General features: G+C 35.7%; 2 protein-coding genes across 2 annotated transcripts; one reads left to right on the forward strand and one right to left on the reverse strand.

Moving 5' to 3' along the window:
• Positions 1-7,061: 7,061 nt before the first annotated feature.
• On the reverse strand, positions 7,062-15,888 carry LOC148302237 (uncharacterized). Its single transcript, XM_088271917.1, has 5 exons — positions 15,442-15,888; positions 11,804-11,903; positions 9,570-10,324; positions 8,433-8,606; positions 7,062-7,490 (listed from the first exon to the last, which is right to left on the reverse strand). Exons 1-5 carry the CDS (start codon positions 15,797-15,799, stop codon positions 7,330-7,332), a joined length of 1,548 nt encoding a protein of 515 aa, XP_088128043.1. The 5' UTR covers positions 15,800-15,888; the 3' UTR covers positions 7,062-7,329.
• Positions 15,889-17,191: 1,303 nt separating this feature from the next.
• LOC148302238 (putative nuclease HARBI1) lies at positions 17,192-23,559 on the forward strand. The gene is made up of 4 exons (XM_088271904.1): positions 17,192-17,554; positions 18,442-18,582; positions 20,722-20,989; positions 22,500-23,559. The coding sequence occupies exons 1-4, from the start codon at positions 17,322-17,324 to the stop codon at positions 23,022-23,024; spliced, it is 1,167 nt and encodes a 388-aa protein (XP_088128030.1). The 5' UTR covers positions 17,192-17,321; the 3' UTR covers positions 23,025-23,559.
• The last annotated feature ends 1,876 nt before the right edge of the window (positions 23,560-25,435 follow it).

Below are 25,435 nucleotides of genomic sequence, written 5' to 3' on the forward strand. Positions count from 1 at the left end.
TGCCTACATACAGAATCAACCCTTAAATTGGAGGGAGTTTTTTTTAAATATAAGTTTTACTCGGTAAATACTAATATAATTTAAGTTTTATTAGTAAATACCACTTTTATATAGGTTTTACTTGGTAAATACCATTATTTATGAACACTGTTTTTGCGGAAGACGCTTAAAAGCGTCTTTTACATACTGTTGGTAGAGTGCGGAAGACACTTATAAGCTTACTTGCTTACTTTTGGTAGAGCGGCAAAGACGCCAAGAAACATTGTCTTCAAAACCCTCATCGGCACCCGATGGTGCAGAGGGCACTGCATATATAAAAGCAGTGTTATCATGATCGTTAACACATGAAGGAAAGGTGATCAGCCCTCCGCCTCAGGTACTAGTCCAAGGTAGTATTGAATAAACATTAGAGAGAAACAATCAATTTTATTTTTTTGAACCCTCAGGGAATCGCACACAGGACCTCCAGTACGGTAGCCGAGCGTGCTGACCATTACACCACGGAGGCGGATTTTATAAGTACCAATTGTTACATAAATGTGTAGCTAATAAATTAAATCTATATTAAAACAAATAAATAAAATAAAATAATAAAAAATACATAATTTAATATCGGATTTTTATTTTTTATTTATTTACATATATTGTATACATTTATTTAATAGAACAATTTTGCAGAGACCCACCAAGCCACTTTGTGTGTCTTGTCGGTAGAGTTCTTTTTACATAGGTTTTTTATTGTTTTTATAAATTTTAACCTAATATACACAGAAAAAATAGAGAGAGAAAAAAATTAACTAAAAGGTGTCAACTTTTTTTGCAATTTTTATAGAATTAACTCTTGATCATTTACCCATTCCTTTATTTTGCCTTTGTTCCATATTTTATTTTGACCTCTAATATCCGTCGGCAACAAATTAAAAATGTTCGGAACGATATATTGCAGTGTTGGACTCCCATATTTATTGTCAATTCTTGGGACAAAAAATTAATATGGGATAGTCGCATAGATAAATCGTTTGTGAACACAATACAATTTGTGTAATTCAATATAATCGATACACTGCCTCCAATTATTATGTAATTTGTCCATTATAGAATCAATATTTTCATTGATGTACTGTCATTTATTTTATCTAGAACTAAATGACATACATACAGTTTTTCTGATAAACATTTGACCTCATAAAATACAATAATATATGTATTAGAAGCTATACTATTAAAGCTTTACAAACAGTTTAATTTATGCATTACACTCTTTGCATATATATACGATAAAATTACCCAAATATTTTAAAGATAAAATAGTTCTAAACAAAAGTTTTCATGGAAAAAGTACTAGAAATAAGGATAAAATAAAAATGCCATTGTTGAAAAAATCCAAGTCACAAAATTGAGCCTGAATGTATGAAAAATGAAAAGAGTATGAAAGAATTTTAAAATAAATGTTTTGTTTACTGTAAGAAGATGTAAATATATATATATATATAACCAACCACACTACTCAAATTCTTGGAAGTTCAATATATTTAAACCAATTTTAGAAACCTTGTTCTTCAATCACTAGAACTTCACTAGAGACATCTATTGGTGAGATGAAAAGAAGCTTTTTACTGAGCAGAAACTCTTATAATAGTATGTGAGGTCCGAATCTTGGATTATAATCACATACATGAGAAACGCCAGAAAATAAAACAGTAATTTTTATTATTTTATCTTATAATTTGACCAGTCAATTTATTTAATTTATAATGCTGTAAATAATGATATAAATAATAATAAGACCCTTATCCGCACCCCAATGGTGCATAGGGCACTGCGTCATATAAACGCAGTGTTATCTTGATCGTTTACACATGAAGGAAAGGTGATCAGCCCTCCGCTTCAAGTACCAGTCCAATTTCAAGTACCAGTTGTAAATAATAGTTAGTATTAAGTGTTATATAAGCTAACTAAAGAAATAATAATTAAGAATGAAAGAATGAAAGCGTCAGGGAGCTTACGTCTTGGCCAGAAAACTGTTATTCTCATGTATTTTCACGAACTTTTACACAAATAAGATGTTGACGCTAGCCAGAAACCAGTTAGAGGGAGAGGATGGTGTTTATTTATACAAAAGTAATGAGCTGAAAGAATTTTTCGCATTTATTAGTATACCGAGTAGGCAGTTTGAATTTTTATTATGCGAAGCGATCTACTGAAATTTGGCCCCGTGATTATGTTCTAGGGCTAACAAGTGTACAAGGTAAGGAATAAATTTTAACGCTTTAAGTGCATTGAACACGGCTCTCGTGTCCATACAAATATTGGAGACATGGATTGGCGGGTATCGCGTTGAATAAAGATTAGGATTCGTAGCAGGTTTGATGTCGCTCATTCCTTTCAACAACGTCATATATATATAAAAAACGATAATTTTCAGTTGGGCATGTTTTCGGAATGCCCAGAACCGTGGTGATTAGTTGGTGCGTCGCGGAAGTCTAGTTTTGCTAAGATGCACAGTGAAAAGCCATTGAAAAAATAAGAAGAGGAAGACTAACCATCGACAATAAAACAAACTTCTAGATTTGAAACAAGTATTTGTGGCAACCCTTTAAGTACAGACAACAAGTCCGCTCGAAACTTTATGGAATTCCATTTAATTGCCGCGAAATGGGATCGCAATAAAAATCTACGCTATTTTTGGATAGGTAAGGCGATCTAACACCACGCTGACTATAGATCTAATCGGCTTACTCACTATTTACGTATTTTTACGTGTTCTGGCTCTATCACTACATATTGCTCACTCCTTTCAACAACGTCATATATCAAAAATCGTCAGTTATCAGTTGTGCATGTTTTCGGAATGCCCAGAAAATGAACTACGTCCCAGCAAAAACGGAATATTTTTAACTTAATATTTACCCGCTACAGGGCAGAAAGTGTTGTTTATGCATTTTTAAGAAAAGGTATTGTTTAATTATTTTTTAAATATGCTAAATATTTTTAAATAAGTGGCGTGATATTTATTTTTAATACATTGTATTTTATGTTTGAACTTTAAAAACGTTCTCCTGAAAAATCAAGTTTTTTTGATTTATGACGTTCTTGAAAGGAGTGAGCGATATATCAAAAATCATCAATTTTCAGTTGTGCATGTTTTCAGAATGCCCAGAAAATGTACTATATCCCAGCAAAAGTGGCATACTTTTAACTTAATATTTACGTTTAATTATTTTTTAAATATAATAAATATTTTTTAAATGGAGAAAAAACATTCAGGTTTTACCTAAAAAGATTTGTTGCACAGTAAAACGTTCAGTAAGTAGCTTGATATTTATTTTTAATACATTTTATTACATTTTTAAACTTTAAAAACGATCTCCTGAAAAATTAAGTTTTTTGATTTATGACGTTGTTGAAAGGAGTGAGCGATATGTATTTATTTATATGCACTACCTTGATTTTATAAAGTTAAAGATTGGTTTGGACTTTCACTTGATAAAGACAAAGATTTGTTTGAATTACTTTGTCGCTATTTTTTTACAAAACTTTTGACTTTACGAAGATGGTACTACTTATTTATTGATTTGGCGTTTAATTTTTAGAACTCCATTTTAATTTACGAATTAATTTTTAAATTAATCACATTTTTGAGTCTACTAAGTTGTATTTTATTAACAAAAACATATAAAAAATTAATATTGTGACAATTGTTTCGCCTAGTTATGGCATTATCGAACGAATGTCGATAATGCCATTCATTCGATAATGCCATAACTAGACGAAACAATAGTCACAATATCAATTTTTTATGTGTTTTTGTTAATAAAATACAACTTACTAGACTCAAAAAATCTGAGTTTGATTTTAAAATTAAAACATAAGTAGTACTGCTTTTTTTTTCATAAAGGCGAGGATTTAATTTGATACGTTTGAATTTATTAAGTTATTACAAGATGGCACTGCATCGTATTTACGCAGTGTCATCTTGATCGTCACTTACATGAAGGCGAGGTGATCACTCCTGCGCTTCAGGGACCAGTCCAGGGACATATTAAATAAATATAAGAGTGTAAAATCACTTATATTTATTTGACGCCCGTCCCTGGGAATCGAACCCAGGAACTCCAGCACGGTAGCTAAACGCGCTAACCATAACGGAAGCGGAAAAGTTTATTTACATTAGTTTATCTGAGGTCCAAAGGGCTCTTCTGTTTGACATGGAGGGCTTGTCTTTGTTTGCCCAAAAGGCACACCCTTGATTGGCCAAAGGCCAAAGATGTATGGAAAATAAGGGATGGTTAAATAAATAAATAAATTACAAAATAAGGCATGTATTTATTAAATAGATAAACAATTTTACACTATTTATATATTTTTATACCAATAAGTACGAAAATAGTTGAACGAAAAACTAACAAAAAAAGTTTAGACATTTTTTTATAACTCTCATCATTTTAAATCATAGCAAATAATATGTAATTGTTTTTTTTAACATTTAAAATAAATACAGAAAATATGAAATTAAATATTTAAATCGACTTATAATTTTAATATTTTAACCTTTCCGGGAGTACAAAAATTAATATCCGACTTTCTCTGGGAGTGGGTTCTTTTTACATGAAAAAAATTTTTTTTTCATTAATTTGATGTATTATGAAGATAGAAATTATGTAAAAATAAAATAAAAAATAAAAAAAATCTCTTTGAAATATTTTTGAACTGTGACAAAATTACACATAAATATCCACAGATGTCATTGCTATACAAGTTAAATCATACTAACTGACAGACGGACTTCGATGTTCACTAAGGTGAGACTGACCGGAGCATTTGGTCGTAACGTAACACGTTACGATGCGAACATTCAGGCAGTCAGTACAGCGAGCCGAGCGCTCCATCCATAGTTTGGGATGCTCGGTGATGCTCGCCACAAGCGATGTTACGACGTTATGTTACGACGAAATGCTCTGGTCAGTCTCCACCTTTAACATCCATACTCCTTTAAGGAAAATTCGCACCGACGTTCATTTACGTCCTCCCGGAAAGGCTTGACAATCCTTAAAACTAAAAAAAATGAGATCTCGGTTGATGGTCGGCAAAAACATCACAACTTGCATTTATTGGTCACAATCCGCATATCGCTCACTCCTTTCAAAAACGTCATAAATCAAAAATTTTCAATTTTCAGTTGTTCATGTTTTCAGAATGACCAGAAAATGTACTATATCACAGCAAAAGCAGCATATTTTTAACTTAATATTTACTCGCTACAGGGCAGAAAGTGTTGTTTTTATATTTTGAAGAAAAGGTATTGTTTAATTATTTTTTTAAATATACTTAATGTTTTTCAATAGAGTAAAAACGTTCAGATTTTACCTAAAAAGATCTGTTGCACAGTAAAAAGTTCAATTAGTGGCTTGATATTTATTTTTAACGTCATATATCAAAAAATTTCAATTTTCAGTTGTGCATGTTTTCAGAATGCTCAAAAAATGTTCTATGTCCCAGCAAAAGCGGCATATTTTTAACTTAATATTTACCTGCTACAGGGCAGAAAGTGTTGTTTTTGCATTATGAAGAAAAAATATTGTATAATTATTTTTTTTGATATACTAAATATTTTTCAAATGGAGAAAAAACATATAGATTTTACATAAAAAGATTCGTTTCATAGTAAAAAGTTCAATAAGTGGCTTGATATTTATTTTTAATATATTTTATTATATTTTTAAACTTTAAAAGCAATCTTCTGAAAAATAAAGTTTTTTGATATATGACGTTGTTGAAAGGAGTGAGCGATATATAAAAAAACTATTATATAAGTAACGTATGTAAAATAAAAACAAATAATACTGTTAAACATATTTCAAATATTCTATCCATTTTTTAACAATATAAAATAGTTTGGTGGTTCATCACATAAAATAATTTAAAGAAAACTACATAAATATTTATTTTAAGTACACTTGAACAGAATCTACACACACTAAGGGCGGGAAAGATATTTCTACCCATTTGATTGATTGATTTTTAACCTTCCACTCCCGGTGATATGTATTTACTACAACTCGACATTTAAAATGAGAATATCAATTGAAAAATTTATTAAAATAAATTAACTTTTTTCATTTACATTTTTGGTTTTTTTGGTTTTCTGTTAACCCTCTCCGGTCCCTCAAAATTAAAAAAAAAAACTAGGTTACATTCCAATTGGTAAAAAAACCTTTGTCCTCTGCTCCACATACTGTTGTAATACTAGTGACATAATGTAAGCTTGGAATTTAAATAAACAATACTAATGATGAAAAAAATGTGGAATAACATCCGACATGGGACCTAAGAGGAAAAAATCCATGTTGAATGAGATTCCACATTGGACCAGTAAGGGTAAATAATAAAACCCTTATCCGCACCCCAATGGTGCATAGGGCACTGCTTCATATAAACGCAGTGTTATCTTGATCGTTTACACATGAAGGAAAGGTGATCAGCCCTCCGCTTCAGGTACCAGTCCAGTGTAATATTGAATGAATATTACAGTGAAAAAATCACTTATACTTATTTGACCCCCCCCTGGGAATCGAACCCGGGACCTCCAGAACGGTAGCCGAGCGTGCTGACCATTACACTACGGAGGCGGACGAAATGTTAAGGGGTTAAATTAAATATTTTAAATTAGCACTTTCAATCTATTAAGATTTTTTATATCTCTTGTATTCTTTCCAGTACCCTTTATATAACCTAAAATAAAATATATACTCACACGCAGGCCATGCCTTTGTGGGATCTTTTGTTTTAATACAAAAAAAATTGTACTTGTCATTATATCATGGCCGCCTCCGTGGTGTAATGGTGAGCATGTTTAGCTACCGTGCTGGAGGTCCCGGGTTCGATTCCCAGGGGGGGAGGGTGAATGAAATTAAATATAAGTGATTCTACACTCTAATATTTATTTAATACTACCCTGGACTGGTCCCTGAAGCGCAGGAGTGAACACCTTGCCTTCATGTAATAACAATTAAGATAACACTGCGTTTATATGATGCAGTGCCCTATGCATCATTGGGTACGGATAAGGGATATATTTTTTTGTTAAATGCAAAAAAATGTTGAAATGGATACAAAATAATTTAAATAAAACTAAAAAATATTATCTCTAGGTACTAAACATGACCAGATTTCAAAGGAACAAAAGATAAATTTCAACAGAAATTATGACTAAATCGAATCGGGAAAAAAAATTTAGATTCTTCATTTCCATTTCTCGGGAATGCAAAAGTCTCTCTATAAAAATGTCAGTCGACGGGGTTCAAACATTTGGCAAACGTCGGAGGAGTCTCATATGGCGGCGTCAGACTTTGTGATCGGCCGGCCGAACCCGGTCTTGCTGGAGAAGTCCCCGACATAGTCCCGGCTGGCCGAGTTCGCTTTGGACGGGGGCGGGTCGTACGCAAACAGGCTGCGGCCGCTCTCGGGCGAGGTGCGGTTCCTGCGAAGGCCTGCCAACAAAAGAGTTTTTAATTTAAACTTTTACAGTACCTTAGAACGGGGCTACTTGAACATTGATGTGTTACTTGAGCCCAGTACAAAATTATTTTTAATCTTTTGCATGTTTAACCTCGGCTCGTAACGCATGTCTGTGTTGAAAACTTAAGTGCATGTTGGTCTTCGGGTCGACCAAAAATCGCATGTGTTAGACATTTTGTGTAGTTTTGAGTGTGTAAATGGTGCTATGGTGGTGAAGGGTGGTATTGTTTGCATGCTGTGTAAGTGATTGTCCTGACGAAGAGACGGGTACGTCTCGAAACCGGTAGACATAAAAATCTCGGTGAGTGGTTGTATACTTATATTATTAACATTTTTGTAAAAAAATAAATAAGTAAAAATTAATCTGTATTTGGTCTACAACAAGGGTGGCCAACCTGCCCGCTGAGAAAATCACACATTTTTTCCTTTAGTGTATACAAAACCACCCAAAGAACATTCCATCGTGCGTAGTTCATATCATATCCCAAATATGGGAGTATTTCACTATGTGACAATTTCAAGACCTATAATGGCGTCAAGTAGTAAAGACGTTGGACTGAAGAAGAGAAGAGTAACAGAAGAACTGAGAAGTTTTTATGACAGATAGACTTCAATTTATTTTTTCGTGGAATACCGGCTTCAGGTAATCTCGTTTGTCACTTCATTCATTAAAAAAAACACTATTTCTATTTTTTTTATTCTGCTAATATTTCCAACATCATTCGCCTCATAAATTTGTTTTACCGTCCTTTCATCACTCATTTGTTCCACATGCCCAAACCATCTCAACAAACCTTTTTTAATTTGATGGATAATGCCAAAATCAGCCTTGTATTTTTCCCTTATTTCACAGTTCGACCCATATTTGCCAACTACTCCTGATAAAATTATTTGCTGTACAAAACAATTCTCACTTTTAAGACTGAACTTCCTCTTGTTGCTGTTGACCTGGTGGGATTCCAACTGGGTCCGGACAGCTTGAGAAGCGCTGTGGATCCTCCTGTTCCCATGGACCAAACTGTGGGACGCGTCGAGCACCGCTGGGTCCGATTTGGTCACTTTGGGGCTGCCCCAAGCTTCGTCAGATCCTAAAATACAAAGTAGTACGCAAGAAGCACCAACGTAGATAAAGAAGAAAATGGAAGGAAAAATGGAAATGAAGGAATATTTACATAGGTTATGTATGACCTGTAATATGCTGGTTAAGTGATAATCTTTGGAACTCATACATATCACTCACTCCTTTCAAGAACGTCATAAATCAAAAAACTTAATTTTTCAGGAGAACGTTTTTAAAGTTTAAAAATATAACACAATGTATTGAAAATAAATATCAAGTCACTTATTGAACTTTTTACTGTGCAACAAATCTTTTGAAGTAAAACCTGAAGGTATTTCTTCCATTTGAAAAATATTTAGTATATGTAAAAAATATTATTAAACCATACCTTTTCTTCAAAATGCAAAAACGAAACTTTCTGCCCTGTAGCAGGTAAATATTAGGTTAAAAATATGCCACTTTTGCTGGGATATAGTACATTTTCTGGGCATTCCGAAAACATGCACAACTGAAAATTATCGATTCTTGATATATGACGTTGTTGAAAAGAGTGAGCGATATATATCATTGATCTCGTGACACTGTCCAGACTCACATTTTTATTAATCTGTGTTGAGATGTCAAAATGTAAAAACTCCAAAGTGGAAGAAACTCTTGTGTGCGTCTGCGTGGTGTAATGGTAAGCGTGTTTAGCTACCGTGCTGGAGGTCCCGGGTTCGATCCCCAGAGGGGGGTGAATTTTTTAAATTTTTACCCAGCCCTGGCGATCGAACCCGGGACCTCCAGCATGGCAGCTAAACACGCTAACCATTACACCACAGAAAGTGTGTATAAATAAGTTAATAAATAGATTAATAAACTATAATAATAAATAAAATAATAAAATAAATATGAATAAATTTTATAAAAAAATAAATAAGTAAAAATGACTAACCACAAAGTAAATGCTGTAAATATTAATAATATTGAGAATATATTAAATAGAAATTACCTCCCAGCTTCGCGGTCGCACTCTTCATGGCCCTGGCGGACTTGACTATCGGAGGCAGCAGGGCTTTCTTCGGCACCCCCACATCCGCGTCCACCCCGTCTCCGAGCGAAATCTCCACAAAGTTCGAATTCCCGGCCGAAACGTTCATTCCGTCTCTGCAACTCTTCCCCGGCTGGCTTCCGGACTCCGCCTTGCGGCCGCCTCGGCCACTCCCCCCGCCCGGGCTGGAATGCGGCCTGTCGTTCTGCCTCAAGGGGCTCTCGATGCTGACAGACACGTTGAACTTCTTCCGGACAATCGGGGAGAGCTTCCTTACAGTAGTACGCGCCTCCAGCTCGATGACTTTGCTTTCCGTCGTCAGCGGTTCGTTCTTCCTTCCAAAGAGCGGTGACAGCTTGACGCGTGGACTGTTTAAACTTTCAATTTTATCGAAATCGACGACGTTTGCCGCCTCTTTCACGACGATAATACCATCCTCCGAACCATTTTTACTTGAACCCAAATTGTAATTAGGATTTTCAAACGCAGTCAACAGTTCGTCGTTCAAAGCGTTCGGATTCGCTTGTTTTGATCGCTTCTGCCTTTCTTGGTTGAGGTCCGTTTGCACTCTCAGATTGATGTCTCCGTACCTTCGTACAATGTAGTTTAGAAGCCAGAGATAGCCTTTGTGAAGTCCGGGATCGATCGGTTGTTTTTTATTGCCGATGAGTGGCGTGTTGGCAGTGTACGCTTCGACCCTTGTAGGGCAACGACACCTAAAAAAGGAGAAAAACAAAGTACAGTTGACATGATAATCTGACAAACATTTTCGCAAGGCGCGTTTCGGATGATCAAATTTACTAGGTTACAGAAATCACCCCTATAGTCTGGAACATTAGCCATCTGGAGAAGAAGATGCTAAACTCAACCATTGATGGTGCCGAAGGAGCAGCATGTGCAAGAAGGTGTCCAAACTAACTAACTAACCAACCGCCACACCGCTACTCCACAGGAGTAAGCAGAGAAAATAGAACGGCATACCACTCTGTATTTGCAAACATACTACGCCTCTTTCACATTCATGCATCTCCTCATACATATTAATTAAACCATATCCGCTCCCTAGGTGGAGCATATGGAGTCCACAGACTGTCTCCAGGCTTTTCTGTCGGCTGCCAGCTCCCTTGCATCCTCCCAAGTCAGATCCGCGTTCCGAAGTTCTGACGAGAACTGCCGACGAATTGTCAGCAGTGGTCGTCCTGGGCGGCGCGAACCTGATGCCTTGTAAAAGAGGCAAGCTTGATGGCGGCTCTCAGGAGGCATGCGGAGTACATGGCCAAGCCAACCGAATCGCCTTTTCTTGCCTCATACATACCTGACGATTATTTTAACTCTTTACCTGGCCGCTTTCAAGTATTTGAGATACCTGATAATGCTAAATTTTCTGCGGTCTTCCTCTGCTTTTATTTTCAAATATTTTTTTTACAATCCTTTCTTCACTCATTTGCTTCACATGCCCAAATCCGATATTGGATCCGTGTTTTTTCCTCGGTCTTCCTCCGCTTATAAATTTGTTTTACCATTCTTTCCTCACTCATTCGTTCCATATGTCCAAACATCTCATCACACCTTTCAAGAAGATATCAAGTGAAGCATAAATATTACATTCAAAATTTTAGTAGTGTGGCTGTCAACCACGGGTAGAATGGTGAAGGTTACACGTGTAACCAGCCTGAGACAGGTCGTAAGCCCTATAAATACCCAGACTTCTATATTTTTCTTCATAAATGCTGAGATATCGATATAAACAACTCGTAAGTGGACACAAACCACGAATTTTTTAACAAAGATTTGGACACACTCAACATTTCACTCACTCCTTTCAACAACGTCATATATCATAAAACTTGATTTTTAATGTTTAAAAATATAATAAAATGTATCAAAAATAAATTTCAAGCCACTTCTTAAACTTTTGACTGTACAACAGATCTTTTTAGGTAAAACCTGAAGGTTTTTTCTCCATTTGAAAAATATTTAGTATATTTAAAAAAATAATGAAATACCTTTTCTTCAAAATGCAAAAACAACACTTTCTGCCCTGTAGCGGGTAAATATTAAGATAAAAATATGCCGCTTTTGCTGGGATATAGTACATTTTCTGGGCATTCCGAAAACATGCACAACTGAAAGTGGACTATATTTATAAATGACGTTGTTGAAAGGAGTGAGCGATATGGTGACATTTTTCATACCGGTTAACAACTGCTTCAATGTCTAGCTTTTCCACGAGTTCCAAGTCATCCATAGCACCTTCCAAGTCTTGCTTGTTGGCCAAAATCAACACGGGTTTACCTAGAAGCATATAATTAATAATTTGCAAGGTACATAAGTCATAGAAAGAAATAGTAATAACTGGTTCCAGCCCTAATGTATGGAGTAAAGCATGGAATTGGCAAAGAAGGATGAAAGTAGAGTGAATGCAGTCGGAATGCGATCTCTCAGTGCGGCAAAACCATGTATTTTTTTATTTATTTGAGGTCTAGGGATCTTGCATCCCTTATGTCACTGCGACCATATTGGGTATATTGTGACCTCCCTCTGTATCATAGCTCACTCTCAAGACCTACATGAGTCATGTAACTCACAACCTGTCTTGGCGGTAGGAGTTTCAACTTCTCGGAGTCCAATAGAGGTCCTCCAAGGATGTGACTTGGTTTGCGAGCGAGTGCGTCACAATTATAGAGAATGTGGATTGGCGTTTCGTTATCCTCCATACAAAACCATGTATGGTAGATGTTGCATTGGTGATATAAGGAAAGGGTGCAAGGCTGAGATGAGCATTATCCATCAAATTAAGAAAGGTGTGTTGAGATGGTTTGGGCATGTGAATCTAATGAGTAAGGAAAGAACAGTAAAACAAGGATGAAAGTAGACTGGATGCAGTCGGAATGCGATCTCTCAGTGCGGCAAAACCATGTGTGGTAGATGTTTCAATGGTGATATAAGGTAAGAATGCAAGGCTGAGATAAGCATTATCCATCAAATTAGGTTTTTTTATCAACCCCAACCATAATAAGTATACTAATGAGGGTCGTATACTAATCACAAGTAACTGCAAACCCAATTCTGATCTGTACTATGTGTTTTGGCGTCTTCGCGCTCTATCAAAAGTAAGCAAATAGAACGCTCGCAAGCGTCTCCCGCTCTCTACCAACAGTATGGAAAAGGACCCTAATTATACTCTGGCAGTCTGCCGCCCGACCCTCAGTATACTAATCCCAAGTAGCCGCAACACCCAATTCCCATCCGTGCAATGTTTGCAGGCGTCCCTCGCGCTCTACCTAAAGTAAGCAAATAGAACGCTCGCAAGCGTCTCCCGCTCTCTACCAACAGTATGTAAAAGACCCTTTTAAGCATTTCCTGCAAACAATGTGTTAAGAAAGTGCAGTTCAGCGGCTCTACTCTACTATACTTTGGCTCCATATATATATATATATATATATACTCTTACAAGGTAAAATTAACGTTTGTATGAGAGAGAAGTTATTAAATATAAATAATAACAGAAAAGTGCATTTCAACTGCTTTAAACTAGCATTCATTGGCTCTAGGTAAATACAATACAAGTCAATATAGAGAGCGAAATTATTTCATGTATTCTGCAGTGTTGCATAATTAAAAAAACATATTATATAGGAAATGAGATTATAAAAAAAGACAGTAGGGTTCAGTTCAAATGCTCTACACCAGTGGTTCCTAACTTATGCTCTACAAACTTCTTGTAAGTGCTCAGCGAAATTATGAAAACCAAAATTGAATGTTGCCTCATTTACTGTGCGATTTGAATTGCAAATATAATGGCTAGATGGCAGCACCCTTGCAAAGTGAAGTTGTATGCGCTCACCTCACAACAGCGGGAGAGATATCTTAACTAACTAACTAACCATCACGCCGCTTCCCGCAGGGGTAGGCAGAGAGAATAGAGCGCCACACCGCTCTGTCCTTGCAAACATTCTTCGCCTCTTCCACGTTCATGCATCTCCTCGTACATACCCGCCGATTGTTACGACTCCTAACCTGACCACTTTCAAGTATTTGGCATACCTGATCGTGCCATGTTTTTCTCGGTCTTCCTCTGCTTCTTTTCCCGCTAACATTCGCCTCATAAATTTGTTTTACCGTTCTTTCCTCACTCATTCGTTCTACATGTCCAAACCATCTCAAGATACCTTTCTTAATTTTATCGATAATGCTCTGAAATCTAGCTACGGCTTATGCAACACCGCTTATCATGACCCTACTCAGGCTTCAACTTTATAAGTTTCATAGCCTATGCCTACTCGTGAGTGGATTTACTCTTTATGTTTAAAGTTACTATAATTTCATGTAATTCATGAGTGAAAATTCTAGCCAAAAACATTCACTCCTTATTATCAAAAGTGCTCCCCGACTTCAAAATTAATTTCATTTATTTGAGCACTAACATAATACCTTTTGATATTCTACCAACTTATGAGATTACAAATACAATGCTTCAAATAATGTTTGATTGTTAACACATTAAGGAAAGGTGATCAGCCCTCTGCTTCAGGCACCAGTCCAGGGTAATATTGAATAAATATTAGAGTGAAAAAATTACTTATATTTATTTGACCCCCCCTCTGGGAATCGAACCCGGGACCTCCGGAACAGTAGCCAAGCGGGCTGACCATCACACTACGGAGGCGGACAGTAGTAGTAATAATATAGATTGGTGATGTGGCTGAATTTAGAAACGCAACACCATACCGATTTTTAACAAAGAAATTCATAATCATAATACACGAGGACATAACAAAATACATGTGGAGCCGATAAACACTACTAAATTTGGAGTAAGGTCCTTAAATTATATTGCCAATACCCAAATTAACCAGCTGCCTGACATATCGCTCACTCCTTTCAACAATGTCAAAAATCAAAAATCGTAAATTTTCAATTGCGCATGTTTTCAGAATGCCCAGAAAATGTACTATATCCCAGCAAAAGAGAGATATTTTTAACTTAATATTTACCCGCTACAGGGCAGAAAGTGTTGTTTTTGCATTTTGAAGAAAAGGTATTGTTTAATTACCAAATATTTTTCAAATGGAGAAAAAACCTTCAGGTTTTACCTAAAAAGATCTGTTGTACAGTAAAAAGTTCAATAAGTGGCTTGATATTTATTTTTTATACATTGTATTATATTTTTAAAATTTTTAAAACGTTCTCCAGAAAAATCAAGTTTTTTTATTTATGACGTTCTTGAAAGGAGTGATCGATATATAAAATAAAACCCATTCAGGGATCCAAAATAAATGATCTGAGAAGGTACTTTATGGAAAGATATATAAGTATGTAGTGATTAGTCATATTTTCTTATTTTGTTTTTACCTTATGTTTATTATATTTTCTCATTTGTTATATTTTCTCATTTTTTATATTTTCCCACTTGTTTATTGTAAATATGCTTCTTACCTTATGTTTTTTCTCATTTATTACTTTTAAATATGCTTATTGTGCCTATTTATTATACCTGTTTATTGTTTTTATATTTTGCCATGTATTCGTATTAGTTTTGGCTATTTAAAAAATCTTTTTTGTTACTTTATTATTTGTGTTCCAGTCTTGTTTACCTTAATCCCATGTCCCAAAATGAGAAATAGAAATTACACATCGGGAATATTATATGTATATATGACTTATGTATGTAATATGTTTTGAAAATAAATAAATAAATAAAAAGGTTCAGAGCCACTGCTCTACACAAACATTATTTGGCTTCTTATATACAAGGTAGATATAATATGTACTCATGTATTTACAAGGTGAATAAGCAAAAGATAAATTATTTAAAGGTATTTTAGCTTACCAGATATTTTTTCATGCGACAAGACATGGCCGAGGACGTCTCTGCACTCGCTAATTCGGTCGAAATCAGTCGAGTCCACCACGAAAATTACGCCATGAACGTCCGTGTAATACTGCTCCCATATATCTCTGAACTGTGGTCCTCCGCCTAAATCGTATATAGTAACGGGATTATTCTTGTGGACTAAATTAATCGCTTTAAACCCCACCGTCGGAAGGACGTCGCGATCCCCTTGGCCTATCAGATGATTTGCCGTTTTAGATTTCCCGGCATTGTCGAGCCCCACTAACAATAAAACAATGCGCCTTTCCGATTGCTTTCTGCCGAAACACTTTGCGAGATAATTGCCCATTTTCATAAAATGTCATTACGCATATCTCGACTTTTGTTATAGTTACAAGAATCCCGCGAACTTGTCAATACAAATTTCGTAAACAAACAAAATCCGTTCTGTCGTTAAGAAAAGGGTTTAAAGTACTTGAATTTCCTAGCCAGTTCAATTTTAAGCCTACGTAGCTATCAATAATCGAGGCTAATTGTTTTATTTCTAATATATTCAGTTTTTTCCACGTTTATAATAGACAAAGTTTAAAATAATTTAATTTGTACAAATAATAACACACTATGATACATATCATTCGTTCATTATATTTTTAGCGAACAATAATTTGTCTACTATATGTTGGCTTGTCAGGCATTCTGGTTTAACTGGGACAGTCCCGGTTTTCAGACAAAATTCCGATGTCCCAGCCGGTTTTTATTGTTACTTCTGGTTTAGATTCTTAATCAGTTACCATTTTATCATAGCATTGACGGTAAACTTTTTTCTGAAACACCCTAAAAACCCGCGCAAAGTTGTGCACCCTTGAATACGCGACGCTGGGGACATTTTGGTGCCCTGGTTGAACATCTTAGAAATCTGGCAAGCCTACTACATATATGTATTGTGATCAGTTTTATACTTCAAGAGCTAACAAAAGTTACATGTTATTAATATAGCAACGAAATAATACTTAAATACTAATGTTTACCCTTTTGGAAATCAAATCCTAGACATTTAATAAAAAATAAAAATGTGATGAACAATATAATTTATTGTACATTAAAAAAAACATTCACATTCGTACGAAAACCTTATACCTTTAAGTTAAACCTTACCCCAAATATGAAAATCCTTAGCTCGTGAATTACCGACATCGGCACATCAATACTTTGCCCAATACTTTCTCATATTGATGTTCCGATAGCGGCTCTTTTTGTCTTTGTTTCTTTAGTTAGCTTTTATTACAACGAACACAAACTATTATTTTCACTTAATTTACATGATATATATATTTACATCTTCTTACAGTAAACAAAACTTACGGATTTTTATAATTATTTAACAATAAACATCTCATTGTCAAATCAAATAAATAGTAATTTTGATCACATTTCATAAGAATCTTCCAATCATATCTTTGTTTAATATTTTACGTTTAAACGACACCACATAAACTTTTTTACATTGTGTAAAGCGTTTTTTTAAATAGTTTTCTTTACCTGAAAACGGTAATTACAAACATGGATACTAAAATTCGCAGGCTTTATGCGAAAATGATTTTTTTTTAAAAAACGTTATTTTCAACAAATTTCGTTTGACACAACAAATAAAATCATTCAAAAAAGCCCGCAAGTTGCCACAATAAAAACACGCCTCACATCAACGATCTAACGATCGATATATACAAATGAACGCTTCCCAACTGTCATTACCAAAACATCGTTCAAATCGGTAAAAGTTGTTTCGATTTTGACAGTTATTTTTGATTCGATAAAAGCCGAAATAAACAAAAATACAGTTTAAATTTTTGCGTATAGATTTTCTTGAATATAGTGCAATGAATAACAACAGACCAGATGACGCCATAAAATTGGCATTTCTCGAAGTATTCGAGAGTACTGATAGTTCGGAATGCGAACTTACAGGCGATGAGAGTTCTGATGAAAACACGGAGGATACCCTAAAGCTTCTCATCTTGACCGCGAAAAAGGTGCCATTCAAAGAAAAAACAGAAAATATGATTTACAGAAACGGCAAATTAAATGCATCAGAATTCAAATCTAATTACAGGTACGTTTACAATTAAAAATATCTTTTAGGTTAGTTAGATTTTGTCCGCCTCCGTAGTGTAATGGTCAGCACGCTCGGCTACCATTCTTGAGGTCCCGGGTTCGATTCCCAGGGTGGGTCAAATAAATATAAGTGATTTTTTCACTCTAATATTTATTCAATATTACCCTGGTCTGGTACCTGAGGCGGAGGGCTGATCACCTTTCCTTCGTGTTTTAACGATCAAGATAACACTGCGTTTATATGATGCAGTGCCCTATGCACCATTGGGGTGCGGATGAGGGTTCGAATGAGAGTTAGGCAATAATCAAACGTATTTATTAAATTAGGGACTGGCTTATTTTTGAGAAATCAGTTTTCTTTTCTGGACATAGAATTTTAACAACACTCTCCAAACATTCCTTAACCATTTCGCAGTCTGAATATTGGTTTGATTTTTTTGATAGTATCATGGCTACTGCATGCTTTTACAATTTATTTTGCACTAGCTTTTACAATGTATTTTGCACTAGCTTTTGCAATGTATTTTGCACTAGCTTTTACAATGTATTTTGCACTAGCTTTTACAATGTATTTTGACTCTTGAATCATTCTAGTCGGTCGGTTATAGCAGCATCAATGTGTATTTAAAAGTCTATCGCAAAATGTTATGATTGTTTGTGAAAACGAATATACCATGGAAGATGATGAGATATTTCCATACATGGGATATGATACGAACTCTGCACGATGGAATGTTCTATTGTAGTTTTACGTACACTTAAAGAAAAATGTGTGATATGCTCCGCGGGCCACAAGTGGACACCTGGCGGGCCGCATGCGGCCCGCAGGCCGCGGGTTGGCCACCCTTGCTGTATACAAAAATTTCTCAAATGCTTCGTTTTCAGAATGACGCCATCTACATTCGAGTTTGTGCTGAGTTTTATAGGAGAATCTATATCAATACAACCGTCCGTCCGCATTACTATATCAGCTAGGACACAGCTCCTTCTGTCTCTAAGGATGCTCTCATCCAGAGAATCATACAAGTAAGTCAGCATGTTCCTTGCTCTCTCTGATCGAGTGTATCCAATAAGGAAGATACAAGCTAGGATACAAAATGCCGAAGCCTCTTCTAGCGGAACGGAAGGTCTGTTGGCGACAGTCAGCTGTCCAGCTTCTCCTGAGGAGTGCAACGTGGTTTCCTCCCAGCAATGAGCAAACGCTGACAAGTTCCTGATTGGCCCACACTAGATTATCCCTCCTGTTCCCAACACAGATTTAAATAAAACATTTGTATTTACATTTTGAGTGTGTCCAAATACTTGTTCACAAAATCTGGATTATCTCCAATTACAGGAGTTATTTTCATATTATTTTTTGACATCTCATCAAAGATGAAGAAGAATACATCTCACATCTTAAACAACATCTCACATCACATCTCACCAATAGATGTCTCTAGTGAAGTTCTAGTGATTCAAGAACAAGGTTTCTAAATTGGTTCTTCCAAGAATTTGAGTAGTGTGGTTGCCAATAATGGGTAGAATTGGTGAATGTTACACGTGTGTAAAGTGATCACTTAAACCAGCCTATGACGGTCGTCAGCCCCGTAAATGCCCAGACTTCCATATTCTTCTTCATCTTGGATGAGATGTTAAAAAATAATATGAAAACATATTTATTTGGTTAGAAGAAACGTGTCGGGTTGTGGTGCCGTGATTAGTGTCGCGGACTGTTAAGTCAGAGTTTCTCGGTTCGAACCCACTCTACCACAATTTGATACCTATTTCTAATAATGAGCCGCTTAGGCTCACAGAAATAGTATGAAATTGAAATTTTTGTAAATAATAAAAACACAAATATTTGTCTTTTTTTTAAAAATAAATAAAATCTACTTAATGATCTATAAACTTTGTACATAATAAGCAAGATAAATTAATGCAATTCTCATCTAAAAAAAATAATAAGGAAGATATAAAAAACTAAACATGATCTATACTCACTATCATGCCACTTCTTCGCAGAGACAATAGAATCTCACATCACTGTCTTAGCAAACAATCTTCGCTTTTCCACATTCTTGCATCTTCTCACACATTGCTCACTTCTTTCAAGAACATCATAAATAAAAAAACTTGATTTTTCAGGAGATCGTTTTTAAAGTCTAAAAATATAATACAATGCATTAAAAATAAATATCAAGCCACTTATTGAACTTTTTACTGTGCAACAGATCTTTTTAGATAAAATCTGAAGGATTTTTCTCAATTTGAAAAATATTTAATATATTTAAAAAAAGAATTAAACAATACCGTTTCTTCAAAATGCAAAAACAACACTTTCTGCCCTGTAGCGGGTAAATATTAAGTTAAAAATATGACGCTTTTGCTGGGATATAGTACATTTTGTGGGCATTCCGAAAACATGTACAACTGAAAACTGACAGTTTTTGAAATATGACGTTGAAAGGAGTGAGCGATATGTCCCGCCCATTGCCACTTGAGTCTTGCCACGCAATCCATGATATCCTCTAATTTGGTTCTGTTCCTGATTTCTTACTTTATCCCTCAGGCTTAAACCAAGCATGGATCTTTCCATGGATCGCTGTGTGCATTTGAGCTTCTCTGCGTTTTTTTTTGTCAGAGCCATAGTTTCCAGTGCTCACTCCTTTCAACAACGTCATATATCAAAAATCGTAAATTTTTAGTTGTGCATGTTTTCTGAATGCCAATATATCCCAGCAAAAGCGGCATAATTTTAACTTGATATTTACCCGCTACAGGGCAGAAAGTGTTGTTTTTGCATTTCGAAGAAAAGGTATTGTTTAATTATTTTTTAAAATGTACTAAATATTTCTTAAATGGAGAAAAAACCTTCAGATTTTATCTAAAAAGATCTGTTACACAGTAAAAAGTTCAATAAGTGGCTTGATATTTATTTTTAATACATTGTATTATATTTTTAAACTTTAAAAACGTTCTCCTGAAAAATCAAGTTTTTCGATATATATGACATTGTTGAAAGGAGTGAGCAATGTGTTCACTGGCAGTAGTAATATCCTTTATTACATATTGTCATATTTTTTTTACCACGTATTTTCTTCTTTGACCTCCTAGCGCCTAAATAGATCATCGGGTCCTATCGATACACCTTCAATTATTTATTTGCATTTTGATTTTTTCCAGATCCATTTGCTCGAGATTCGGCATAGCCCTGGCGGCGGGATTGATCGCCGTTCAGAAAGTATTCTCAGCCCTGAACGAGCTCAGTGATCGCTTCATCAAGTGGCCCGATGGGGTGAGGGCGGTGAAGTGCATGGAGGGGTTCAAGCGGATTTGCAAGCTGGACAGGGTCATCGGAGCCATAGATAACACGCACATCAACATTACGATGCCTCTGAACAACCCTGTATTATACATGAACGAGACTGGTGACTTTTCTATACAGTTGCAAGTGAGTACAAATTAGAATGATAAAAGAAACACTTGTTTTTATACCATTTGAGTTTTATTAATAATAAAACCCTTACCGCGCCCCAATGGTGCATAGGGCACTGCTTCATATAAACGCAGTGTTATCTCGATCGATTACACATGAAGGAAAGGTGATCAACCCTCCACTTCAGGTACCAGTCCAGTGTAATATTGAATAAATATTAGAGTGATAAAATCACTTGTATTTATTAAACCCCCCTGGGAATCGAACCCGGGACCTCCAGAACGGTAGCCGAGCATGCTGACCATTACACTACGGAGGCGGACATTTTATTAAAGACTACTAATTTCGGAAGCTAAATTTACATCGTCCGGTCTAAATAATAACTTCTTCTTCTTCATCTTGTTGTAGGCCTTGTGGCCTGTTTTTAAGAGGGATTAGCCTCCTGCGATGTCGATTTCCAGCTGTCGACCCATCTCTTTGGTGGTCTGCCCGGGAGTCGCCTACCATGGGGTTGGCCGTACAGTGCGATGTGGGGTGTCTGGATGGTTCCATTCTCCTCACATGCGCATACCATTGTCTCCTTCGTTTCCTTCCCCACCTAACGACATCTTCGATCTTGCATATTTCCCTGATCCTGGCGTTTTTTATTCTATCTCGAAGACTCTTGCCTGATATGCTTCTTAGAGTCTTCATTTCTGACACTCTAAGCGCGTTTTTTGTGGCAACGGTGTCCGCTCTACTTTCGATTCCATACGTCATGATGATAATAACTAAAATATAAAATAAAAAGCTGTTCTGTAAATAAGGAGAGGAGTAAGTTAGTGTTTTCTTAATCATTGCAACATGTCTTACCACAAAGTTAATACCGAAACAATAAATAAAATAGTAGAAATTAGTGTGTATAGCGGTTCTCGAAAAGATTCTTTTTTGAGCAAAGGTTTTTTTTTGTCCGCCTCCGTGGTGTAATGGTTAGCGTGTTTATCTATTCTGTATTAGGTCCCGGGTGCGATTCCCAGGGGGTAAAATAAATACAATAGTACCCTAGGGTATATAATATATACGGTACTGTATCGCATTGACGCATCATTATCTCGATCGTTCCTTACATGAAGGCAAGGTGATCAATCCTTGCATTTCAGGGACCAGTCCAGGGTAATATTGAATAAATATTACAGCATGAAATCATTCATATAAATAATCTGTCCGCCTCCCTGTTTTAATGGTCAGCATGCTCGGTAACCGTTCTGGAGATCTCGGTATCAATTCCTAGGTGGGGATAAAATAAATATAAGTGATTTTTCACTCTAATATTTATTCCATATTACCCTGGACTGGTACCTGAAGCGGAGGGCTGATCACCTTTGCTTCACGTGTTAACGATCAAGATAACACTGCGTTTATATGATGCAGTGCCCTATGCATCATTGGGGTGCGGATAAGAGTTTGAAATGAAAAAAAAATAATAATTTATTAACATTGTTGAGATGTCAATATAAATGTCTTATCTTCTGTTTCTTTATTCCAGGTTGTCTGTGATCACAAGAGGCGCTTCACGCACTGCTACACGGGCAACCCTGGCTCCATCCACGACCAGCTAGTCCTGCAGTCCTCCGAGATAAGCTCGCTGCTCGCAAAGCCGGAGAAATTCTTCCCCAACGAATCCTACCTGATTGCGGACGAGCCCTACTCCATGACTCCGCACCTGATGATCCCTTATAGAGAGAGCACTATCCATACGAAGAATGATCTCAAGTTCAACAAGTGCATTAGGGCCGGGCATTCTACAGTCTTCCGGGCGTTGGGAATGCTGAGGAACAGGTTTCCGCGGGTCGATAACAACTTCTTGAAGTTGCGGATCGATTTAATACCTACATTTACATTCGCGGGATGTGTTTTGCACAATATTTGCCTGATTCAGAAGGATTACATGCCGGAATTTGACGGATGCGAAGATGTTTCGGAGGTATGCTGCTTCCCGTATTCTAAACCGGAGAATGAATATTATAAATACGGGTATCGGAGAAGAAGCCAGATTACGTCTCAGTTATAAGTAATTTTAAAAGAAATTGAAATCTCAAGTTAGATATATATTTTTTTTATAGGAATAACTTGCAAAGCGTCTATTTTAGATGCTTGTCTGCAGGTAGGATAGTAAGGATAGGGAAGGTAAATGTGAAAAATACATCACAAACACCCAGACCTATTGAAAATATGTCTTTCTTGAATTCATTTTGCGATTGGCAATCGAATCCGCGACTCCAGTTTCGCAGTCGAGCGTCTACGCAACTACGCCACGGCGCTCGATGAAGAAGAATATGGAAGTGTGAGTTTACGACAGGGCTTACAACCTGTTGTAGGCTGACTTAAATTGAAAATAAATTGAAAAAAATTAAAATATTAGGCAGTCACCCAGTGAAAGGATGTTTATTCCGGTGTCAAGTCTTATTTTCATTTATTGTAACTGCAGACAGTTGGTAGCTAAGCTTCCATCTTCAGGTCTAAATTTTAATTTACATTTAGACTTGAACATGGAAGCTCAGCTTCCGAAACTAGTCGTCATAAAATAAACTCAAGTGGTAAAAAAAGTGTTTTCTTTAATAGTATTATTAGATTTAAGTTTTGTACCAACATTTCTTGGTGAAATTGCATTTTATAGAATAAAATAACAACTGTGTAATTTTTGCGACATGAATTTTATTTATGATGTCGGTTGTGACCCGGTTGCTGGTCAAGTAAAATTCATGTGGAAAAAATTCAATTCAAAAATTCAAATTCAAACCCTTATATGCCACCCCAATGGTGCATAGGGCACTGCATCATATTAACGCAGTGTTATCTTGATTGTTAACACACCTGTTGTTATGTTGTGTCCTGGACTGGTACCTGAAGCGGAGGGCTGATCACCTTTCCTTTGTGCGTTAACGATCAAGATATTTCAGTATGTAATTTCAGTCCGCCTCCGTAGTGTAATGGTCAGCACGCTCGGCTACCGTTCTGGAGGTCCCGGGTTCGATTCCCAGGGGGGAGTCAAATAAATATAAGTGATTTTTTCACTGCAATATTTATTCAATTTTACCCTGGACTGGTACCTGAAGCGGAGGGTTGATCACCTTTCCTTCATGTGTAAACGATCAAGATAACGCTGCGTTTATATGAAGCAGTGCCCTATGCACCATTGGGGTGCGGATAAGGGTTTTATTATTATTATTATTATTATATAATGCAGTGCCCTATGCACCATTGGGGTGCGGATAAGGGTTTGAATCGAATTGAAGCTTTCAACAATGAATAATACACTAACAATATTGGATTCGTCCAAAAGTGATAATGAAAATGATTGTCACACTCAAAGTAGTGATAGTGACGATGAAATTAGATATTTTATACAATCAGAGGATGCGTATCGATAGTGAAAACTCTGAGGACGTGCCCATTTCACACCACCTAACACTTCTTTTTTTGTTCTCAAATTGCATTTATGTTTTTAGTATATCCCTCACTCCTTTCAACAACGTCATATATCAAAAATCATCCATGTTTCCGTAATGCCCAGAAAATGTCTTATTCCTAGCAAAAGCGGCATATTTTTAACTTAATATTTACCCGCTACAGGGCAGAAAGTGTTGTTTTTGCATTTTGAAGAAAAGGTATTGTTTAATTATTTTTTTAAATATACTAAATATTTTTTAAATAGAAAAAAAAACATTCAGGTTTTACCTAAAAAGATTAAATGCACAGTAAAAAGTTCAGTAAGTGGCTTGATATTTATTTTTTTAATACATTTTATTATATTTTTAAACTTTAAAAACGATTTCCTGAAAAATCAAGTTTTTTTATTTATGACGTTGTTGAAAGTGCTATACTGCTAAGTAAGTAAAATACTGCTTTATTTGAGTAGTCTGATATGTTCTCCATCAATATTTAAGAAAAATATTGTTGATTTTTTACACACCTAAAAATTTTCATTGCTTCACAAATATGAGGAAATTATACATATTAGAAATGTGTGCTTTTTGTTTTATTCTTTTCCCTTTAACCGGACTGAGCCATAGCGAAACATGGCTGGGCATAGCTTGGTTGTCCAAATTTAAAACACAGTAAAGGACATTTTTTTTGTAGTAAGTTTTTTTTAGCATTTTTGGACTGAATAGCATCTACTTAGTCCAAAGATGCAACAAACGTACTACAAAAAAATGTCCCTTACTGTGTTTTGAGTTTGGACAGCTGAGCTAGTAAGATAACAAAAAACATAATTAAAATGTAACTTTATAATAATGTCTACCGGTTTCGAAGCTAACCCCTTCTTTATCAAGACTGATTATTACTAAGTATAAAACAGTCTTGAATTTAATCTTTAGTAATTTAGTTTTTAGTATTAATCAGTCTTGATACAGAAGCGGTTCGCTTCGAAACCGGTAGACATTATAATTAAGTAATAATAAAATATTTATAGTGATATTA

Source organism: Brachycentrus maculatus, unplaced genomic scaffold (genome assembly GCF_059751285.1).
Source record: "Brachycentrus maculatus isolate JH-2025_06_01 unplaced genomic scaffold, ASM5975128v1 h1tg000470l, whole genome shotgun sequence".
NCBI lineage: Eukaryota > Metazoa > Arthropoda > Insecta > Trichoptera > Brachycentridae > Brachycentrus > Brachycentrus maculatus.

Excerpts from the sequence above, each read along its gene's own strand:
- LOC148302237 (XM_088271917.1), bottom strand. The coding sequence starts at position 15,799 with ATGAAAATGGGCAATTATCTCGCAAAGTGTTTCGGCAGAAAGCAATCG. Across the intron at positions 11,904-15,441 it reads GTCGCATGAAAAAATATCTG|GTAAACCCGTGTTGATTTTG; the intron begins GTAAGCTAAAAT and ends ATATGCTTCTAG. Across the intron at positions 10,325-11,803 it reads ATTGAAGCAGTTGTTAACCG|GTGTCGTTGCCCTACAAGGG; the intron begins GTATGAAAAATG and ends CTCCTTTTTTAG.
- LOC148302238 (XM_088271904.1), top strand. The coding sequence starts at position 17,322 with ATGAATAACAACAGACCAGATGACGCCATAAAATTGGCATTTCTCGAA. Across the intron at positions 17,555-18,441 it reads GAATTCAAATCTAATTACAG|AATGACGCCATCTACATTCG; the intron begins GTACGTTTACAA and ends CTTCGTTTTCAG. Across the intron at positions 18,583-20,721 it reads TCATCCAGAGAATCATACAA|ATCCATTTGCTCGAGATTCG; the intron begins GTAAGTCAGCAT and ends GATTTTTTCCAG.